A 9,290-nucleotide genomic window follows, 5' to 3' on the forward strand; every position below is an offset into this window, starting at 1 on the left:
TTTTATAGTTTTAAAGTTTGAATTTAAATTTTCAAAGTTTTAAATTGTAAAATTTAAACTTTTATACTTTTAAAGTTTGAAAGTTTGTATTTAAAACTTTAAAAGTATAAATTATTTTGCTTCTAATAAAATTATAAGAGTTTTAATATTATTTGTGTAATGTTCCTAATTTTTTAATTTTAATATATATATTTTTTAATTATAATAGTTGGGACCCGGTTTCCGGTCCGGTACCGGTCCGGGACGGGTACACTGAATTTTTTCCGGAATTACCGGTTTCGGTTCCGGCCCATGGTGCCCGGTTCCGTTCCGTTGCCAGCCATACTCACTATTATCTGCTATTAATCTTAAGGTTTTTTTAAAAAAAATTTATCCCCAAAAGACGCCCATTTTGAATTAATTACTTAACTAAACTATTCATCTCTTACTTGATCTAAAAATAAATAAATAAATAAGTTTGCAAAATACTTCACTTGAATAATGTTTTAATTTTTTTTTTAAAAATGGTCCTAACTATAATTCAATTTTGCAATTTAAGTTAAGTTAAATTATTTTAGCCAAATAGTTAATTTTCGGATAACCGCGTATTAGCGGGCATTTTGGGTGCTTTAAAATCCTTCCCGAAATGCTAATATGAACCCTCAAACCCCTTTATAAAAGTTTTCATTAGATTTACTATTTTAATCTTTTGAAAAACTAGTTTTCTTAATTTTTCTTTAAAAATTAAGTGGCGACTCTAAACTAGTTTAAATATTATATTTTCTAAGAAAACAATCTATATCATAAGCAAATCTTCCCCTCCACACCAATCACAATTTTTCTCTATTCCTTGACTACAAGACCCACCTGTCGAGCTGGAACGAAAGTCGGCCTTAGTGATCCGATGGCGCTGAGTGGAAGGTTCGTCGCTCAACGGATAAAAGTTACTCTAGGGATAACAAGTTGATCTTCCCCAAAAGTTCACATTGACAGAAAGGTTTGGCACCTCGATGTCGGCTCTTCGCTACCTGGGGTTGTAGTATGTTCCAAGGGTTGGGTTGTTCGCCCATTAAAGCGGTACGTGAGCTGAGTTCAGAACGTCGTGAGATAGTTCGGTCCATATTTGATGTGGACGTTAGAGCATTGAGAAAACCTTTCCCTAGTTCGAAAGGACTAGGAGGGACGCACCTTTGGTGTACCGATTATCATTCCCACAGTAAACGCTGGGTAGCCAAGTGCGGAGCGAATAACTGCTGAAAGCATCTAAGTAGGAAGCCCATCCCAAGATGAGTGCTCTCATAATCCTGATATTATCTCGATTTAATTAATACATATTAATAATTGAATTTACAATCAAATAGTTATAGATATTTACTATAGATTTTTTATATATACACAAAAGTTTGAACAAAAATTATTTAATAAGAAATCGCCTCTATTTATCGATATAATTGAACTTGTTGCAATGGGGTATCTGAACAATTTTTCAAATTCCTTATTTTCACTTTTATAAGATTTTGCCTGTAATTTTTAAAAATGACCTAATGATACACATTCAAACTCTAAACAAGTTAGAAACTTCGAATATCTCTAGGCCTTAAATCAATTTCATAAATATGTAGTTAGAAACATTGCTTCTTTATGGAAATGACACAACTTTTTTGTGTAGTCTAATAGTAGAGTTGCACCTCCATTTGTAGTATATATTGTAACAAATGTTCAATTAAATAATAATTTTTATTTAGCTACTTTAACTAGAAGGTATTGATTGACACCCTTCAAGTACGCTCCATTACTGACTACAATTACATCATCATCAAAGTTCCCCGATCTGAAAATATACCAAGTTGGTTAAGGTTAAAAACGAAAAGGATAGTACCTGAGGTATTAGAAAATAATAAAAACATGCATGCTTTGTCATTTCTTTTTATTTTCCAAACTTGCATTATTGTCCTTCATTTCCCATCCTTGTATTGAGTTTCTAAGTCTATACATTGAACCTAAAATTTTGGACTATATGGTAAGATATATTAGTTTCTATAAGATTATGGGTCCAACTAATTTTGTGGTTGATAACACGTAAGTATTTTCTATGTAATTTACACTTCTGGATTTACTTGCTTACGATTGTATGTATTTTAATTGTAATTTACTCCACCGACTTGAGATACATGATGTTAAAATGAGGTGTAATTTATTCTAGATATCTTGTATCCAAGTAGATTTTATATGTGTCTAAGATACATGGACAAATTTCCTTCGCCTCCCTCCGATCTCGCTCGTCACTCTCCTAGTATCTGGTATCTCAGATACATAGATATACATGTATTTGGTGTATATCTAGTGCGATTCACATGTATCTGTAATATATGACTATCTCGCTCGTCTGCCTCCCAATCTCGTTCATTTCCCTCCCTATTTTATTGTATTTCTTGTGTCAAAAATACATGTATCTAAGTGTATCTTCCTCAATATATGGTAAGAAATTCTTATTTAGTGTTAAGATACGTAACTATTTGAAAGTATAGATAGAACTAGTATATATAGTATGAATGTATATCTAATAAGCTAGTTTTTCCTTCTTTTTTCTCGCAAATCTAATGTGAAGAGGTCTATTGAGATGTCTATAATTAAAATATCTTTCTTCGTTATTGTTAATTTTTTACTCAAAATAATTATAAAATTTATACTAATATTAGTGACATTTAAAGTAATAAAGCTATAACCCAGTCCCTTCATCGGAGAGGTCGATTTCTTCGATCATGGGGAAACTTGGAATTGATGAAGGTCCAATTTTTTGGAAATATTGATCCAGCTTTTGTGACTTTTCCTTTTCTGATTTTTTTTCTTTAGATTTATTTGAATTGAGAAATAGCAAAGAAAAAAGATATAATAAGGCTCTATGTTTATAGTTTCGATAATTGTGCTACATAGCTATAGTTTTGTTTGTTATGGAGGCTACGGTTTGTATATTTCGCTTTCAAATATACAAATAAGGTAAGTATATATAAATGGAGGTTGCGGTTTGTATATTTCTCTTACCCGTTGGTATATTTCGCTTGCGAATATACAGATGGTGTATTTACACATTTAGGAATTTTTCAGAACTCTGTTTGTATATTTTGTTTGTCAATATACAAACAAGGTAATTTACTATGAAGTTTTCATAAATTATATACAAATAGCTAGGATAAACATATACAAATTCTGGATTTATACAATCGGGAGTCAAATTATACAAATTCTAGATTTATACAATTAGAAAACCGAGTAGCAAAATTTCGCGAAATTGTAGCCATAGATTAAAAAAAATCAAAAAAACTATAGCTATATTACATAATATGCTCTAGATGTTTGCCATTTCACACAATTTTCCCTAAATAAAATAATAAAGTTATAACCCAAATAATATGAATTTAAAACAAAAGAAACATTTTTTAAACTTTTTTTGAAAATGCTTTTGCTTAAGCTAGCACACCGACAAAGACTTTACTGCCTAAATAGAAATAATACTAGTTATTAAATAGAAATATTAACGTTACTATAATTTTTATATATGATGCTTTAAGTAGACTTTAAATTTGAATTCCTCCTTTTATTTAACATTTATTTCAATATTCTACTTTTTTTTTATTTGACCCACAAACCAATCTAATCAACATTTCTCAAGCCATACGAACCAATAGACTTATTAGGATCCAGCTAAAAAAAATCTTATTTTTAAATGGTCTCCAAAATTATTAAATACAGATTATGCCATATCGAACCAACAGGCCCAACTCATATTGTCTGCATGTGAGCACATGTAATTAATGGAGAAATATCACTTCTATTTTTTCATATATTATAATGTTTAAAAACAATATATCTCATCGAATCAAATAATGTGTATATAAAGTCAAATTGATACTAATAATTTCAGTACTATTTCCAGTGAAGTAGGTCAGGTTGGTTCTCAGCCTTGCAATAATTTCGCACGCATAAGGTGTGGATCCACATTAGGACCACGGGCGTAGCTATAGTCAATGTCAAAAAATTACGTTATATATATACATATTAAATTCTACATTTAAAGAATATATATTTAAAGTTGGATGACTGAAGCTATTTCTTTGACATAGTGGTAATGGATGTTCATTTGGATAAAGGGGTTTCCAAATAGCACAATATTTTTTTGTTTTATTGGGAGAAAAAACTAACTATTTAAAATATTTCAAAAGTATATTTCAGCCTTTTCCCTTTAATTTATGTTTTATTATTTGAATTTAAATAGTTAAATTTTAAAATTTTAATAATATATTTAGACATAAAATTTTGATTTTTTTTTAAAAAATAATTCAAAAACATATAAAAAGAATCATGATCATATGAAAATTGTTTTTTCTCTTGAAATTTGAACACTATCACATACCATTGGTACGAATAAGTATGTCATACTAATTCATCGTCTTTGAACTTTAAAAAGTACTAGCAATTAGAGTTAATATCTTAAAATGTTACTAAACTATGAGAATTAATCTATTAAAATCAATAAACTTTGTTTTATATCAATAGAATTATTCAACTTAAAACTTTTGTCTTCAAAAATCATTAATTACATTTATCATTAAAATAAATTTACTATAACAAAATAAATTATTTTATATGTTATGCAAATATAGACCCAACAAAGAAACAGAATCTAAAAAAACCATTATGCTTCTTCTCCCTTTGTTTTTTTTTTTTTTAAATTTATCATTAAATAAATTTAACATAACAAATAAATTATTTTATATGTTATGCAAATATAGACCCAACAAAGAAACAGAATACTAAAAAACCATTATGCTTCTTCCCCCTTTGTTTTTTTTTTTTAAATTTATCATTAAATAAATTTAACATAACAAATAAATTATTTTATATGTTATGCAAATATAGACCCAACAAAGAAACAGAATACTAAAAAACCATTATGCTTCTTCTCCCTTTTTTTTTTTTTTTTTTTAAATTTATCATTAAATAAATTTAACATAACAAATAAATTATTTTATATGTGGTATCAAATTTATTGCTCTCAATTTTATCGATATTTCATGATAAGGTACTTGATAATGTTCAGGATCTTTAGTGATTATGTGACCTTTTCTTTTTTGGTATTTAATACTATTTGAGATTCATGGTCCAAATAAAAATAAGATTTTTTCTGATTGAATTGCATCATTTATAACGTGTCTTTGGTATAATTTATTTGACTTGGACAAAATATCTTCTGATTTATCTGGTATTCCAATTAAAATTATTTTGATGTAGAAATAAATAAATTGTACTCATGGATAAATCTTATGAGAGAGGAATCAGGAGATCAATATATTTGTACTCACAATCTTAATAAATAAAATTACGTTTCTTCATATTTTATTTGTGATTACAATTTATTTTTCTGTCACTTTAAAATTTATTGCAAACAGTAATAATTGAATAAGAAATATCCAATATTTAAACCATGAATTATAGGTAATCAGTTGAATTTACTGCTTACTTTAAAAAAAATGATGTACATATATTATTGTATACTTATCATACATAATTATAAACAAATTATATATTTATTAGCTATTTTAAATTTACGCAGTTAGATAAGTGATAAATTAAAATTAATTTATTATTTAAATTAAATTAAACTGTTAACATTCAAAAAAAGAGAGAAAATTTTAGAAATATAATAGATATAATAAGGTTATATAGCTATAATTTTGATAATTGCGTTCATAGCTATAATTCTGTTAGTTGTGGCGGTTGCGATTTGTATATTTTTGCCCGTTCGTATATTTCGCTTGCATATACAAATAGGGTGAGTATATACAAATTATGTATTTATACACTTATGAATTTTTTAGAACTCCGTTTGTATATTTTGCTTGTCAATATACAAACAGAGTAATTTATTCTGAATTTTTCATAAATCATATACAAATAATCATGGTAAGCATATGCAAAATTCTGGATTTATACAATCAGATTCCAAATTATACAAATTCTGAATTTATAAAATCAAACGAATTATATAAATCGGGTGGATAACAATAATTTGGAAACTGTAGTCACGAATTATAATTTTGTCGGCATAATTTTAGAAAAAAAATCTTCTTTTATGTGTAAGTAGTAGGGTCAAATAAGGAAACTAGTGTTGTCGAATAGTAAACGCCCACGTGTTTATAGTCAGCCGTGCACCCAACTCTGACGACAACTTTAGAAGCAACAGTCACTCCTAATATTTGGATCAGATTAATTAATGTATATAGTTTTTATTTAATCCGACACTTCCCATTTTAATTTGTTTGTGTTATTTAACTCGTTACAAAATTTAATTTAAAATATTTTTAAAAAATTATGATTTTAAATTAAAAATTGATAGAATATATCAAAATATGTGTATAGTCTTAAACATGTTATGTGAAGAGTCAAATTCAAACATGTCATATGAGAAAAATATAATTAAACATATTATATTAATATGAAAAGTTATAATTAAACATTTCTTCTTCTTGATACTTCAGATTAATAATGTACTCACTCACAAGAGGAATATGTAAAGGAAAAATGTATATGCAGATCTTTTTTTGTTGTTATTTTATTTATAAACTAAACGGAATCTAAATATAAAATGTCAATATACTTAAATAGCAACATTTAATATAATAATTATGAAATTTTCAAACAAACGGTGGTACTCTAATAAGGTATCCTCCATTTTTTTTAAAATTTTTTTCATCATTTTCAACATGGATACACGTATGAATACTAATCTTTTTGGACCATAGAAAGTCAAAATATAAAAATTTAAAAAGAAAAGTCGACTACGTAAGTAAGAGATCAAAATTCCTATACACCTAACTACTAATTAAAAAACTATATAATATACAACTTCATTCTCAACTTTATATTTCCCCTACAACGTTGGAGCTTAAAAGAAATATAGTATAATTTTAATCCATCATTTTTTTCTTGATTTCCAAATATGAGTACTTTGACAACTTCTTTTCTTCCATCACTTGAAAAAGAAAGCTCTCTTTTTGTTTACACAACAAGAAGAGGAGGACACTCCAAAAAGAGCCAATCCATAGTTCCGGTAAATTAATTGCTCGTAGCTAACATAATTTTTTTTAGAATCTATCACATTAGCGGTGGATTTTGTTTGTTTAGCTACAAAAATTTTCCGTCGCTAATTATTTGTATTAATGTATATGTGATTGATGATCTTAGGTGGCAAGGTTATTTGGACCATCAATATTTGAAGCATCAAAGTTGAAGGTTCTTTTTTTAGGTGTAGATGAGAAAAAACATCCAGCAAAGCTTCCAAGAACATATACACTTACACATAGTGATATTACATGTAAACTCACTCTTGTTGTCTCTCAAACCATCAATAACTCTCAGGTAATTTTCGTAATATACAATAATAATTGAGTTTACTGTTAAACATTAAGGCGGAATGATCTGAGAGGCAGTGGCGGACCCAGGATTTTTGTCCAGGGGGTTCGAAAAATAAAAGTATAAACGTGTAAATAAGCCTTTAGAAATGGGAACCGTGAATTTTTTTTTGATTTAAAACCACACTTTTAGCACTTCTTTTAAAGTAAAAAAAAAACTTAAAAAAAATGAAAAACAGAACTGAAAATTTTAAAAAAATTGAAACTGAAAAAGAAAAAAAGAAAATGATTTCACTGGGATTTGAACCAGTGACGCATAGCTTAATTTCCAAGGGACTTGCTACTACGCCATCAATTTCTCTTTATTATTGAGGGGGTTCAAAATATATATATCTACAGAAATACATAAAATTTACTTTAATATACAGTATAATTTTTTGCCGAGGGGGTTCGGATGAACCCCTGGAACCAACGTGGGTTCGCCCCCACTGGGAGGCCCTTGTAGTTGGCTCAGATTGTCAACTGGACCTTTTACTCACAATTATGGTCTCAAATTTAGTTAATTTGATTGTTGAATCTTATTTTACTTTAGCGCGTTTGTCTATCTCTAGTAAAACAGAGGACAGTCTGGTGCACAAAACATCTCATGTTAAAGGATCACATCCCTAAGGATGTGATGTTGACTGTCTACCCTAATGCAAGCATTAGTGGCGACTAGAAGTAGTACTTGATCAATTCATGACTGATTTTTCTTTTTGATGTGCAGTTAGAAGGATGGTATAATAGATTGCAAAGGGATGAAGTGGTTGCAGAATGGAAGAAAGTTAAAGGGAAGATGTCCCTTCATGTTCATTGTCACATTAGTGGAGACCATTTCTTGTTAGACTTTGTTGCTAGGCTCAGATACTATATTTTCTGCAAGGAACTCCCAGTGGTAAGTTTTTATAGCAAGTCTGATATGTATGGTTAAAGTAAAACATAATACATAAACGTGTCCTTTAACTTGATCTCAGCTGACATCTACGTCCTTCAACTTTGAGTGTGCATAAGTAAACACTTAAACTTGTATAAAGTTGAACAAGTAAACACATGTGTCCTATATGTGGCAATTCACTATGACACCCTAAGTATATTATACCATCGTAGGACATGTGTATCTACTTGTTCAACTTTATACAAGTTTAAGTGTCTACTTATGTACATCCAAAGATAGAGGGTATAGATGCGAGTTGAGATTAGGTTAAATGGTACATTTATGTATTATGTCTTAAATTAAACTATTCGTGTAAAAAAATCTTTATATAATCAATATATATAACTTACACTATTCTTTTTGCATATGTTCTAGGTTTTGAAAGCATTTGTTCATGGAGATGAGAATTTGCTAAAGAATTATCCAGAGTTGGAAGAAGCTTTGGTTTGGGTATATTTTCACTCAAACATACAAGAATTCAACAAAGTGGATTGTTGGGGTCCTTTAAAAGATGCATCTTCACTATCTTCTACTTATACTACTAATAATTCATCATCTAGTGAATTAGGTGAGATTCAAATGGATAATACAAGCAATTGCAATTTGGATTTACCACAACCATGTCAAGGGTCTTGTACATGTTGCTTCCCCTCAACAAGGAAAATCTAAAGAGCATTTAATATTGAGAATGTTGGATGTAGGGGTGTACATGGTCGGGTTGGTTCGGGTTTATCAAATATTAAACCAAATTATTTGTGTCGGATTTTTAAATTTATAAACCAAACCAAACCAATAAAACTTGGGTTTTTCAACCTCGGGTTTTTTGGGTTTTTTTTGGTAAAGTATTCATACAAACATATAATTTACTTGTACTTCAAATATTTCTTTAGTCCTACCAAAATACAACTATCTAAGGTGTTTCTTAAGAA

At 28.6% G+C, this 9,290-nt stretch overlaps 1 protein-coding gene across 3 annotated transcripts in view; it reads left to right on the forward strand.

Annotated features, from left to right (window-relative positions):
* The first annotated feature begins 6,891 nt into the window (after window positions 1-6,891).
* LOC102597935 (protein STAY-GREEN, chloroplastic-like) overlaps window positions 6,892-9,290 on the forward strand; it is a 23,788-nt gene continuing 21,389 nt past the window's right edge. Inside the window, exons 1-4 of one of the 3 annotated variants that reach the window (XM_015303798.1) lie at window positions 6,892-7,087; window positions 7,222-7,395; window positions 8,155-8,322; window positions 8,737-9,052. In XM_015303798.1, the coding sequence (XP_015159284.1) occupies window positions 6,977-7,087; window positions 7,222-7,395; window positions 8,155-8,322; window positions 8,737-9,030 (747 nt within the window). In that variant the 5' untranslated portion in view covers window positions 6,892-6,976 and the 3' untranslated portion in view covers window positions 9,031-9,052. Of the gene's footprint in view, window positions 7,088-7,221; window positions 7,396-8,154; window positions 8,323-8,736; window positions 9,109-9,290 lie in introns of those variants that run through there. The other 2 variants (XM_015303797.1, XM_006364069.2) reach the window with 2 other exon arrangements.

The sequence above is a fragment of the Solanum tuberosum genome, unplaced genomic scaffold (assembly GCF_000226075.1).
Source record: "Solanum tuberosum cultivar DM 1-3 516 R44 unplaced genomic scaffold, SolTub_3.0 scf00477, whole genome shotgun sequence".
Classification (NCBI taxonomy): domain Eukaryota; kingdom Viridiplantae; phylum Streptophyta; class Magnoliopsida; order Solanales; family Solanaceae; genus Solanum; species Solanum tuberosum.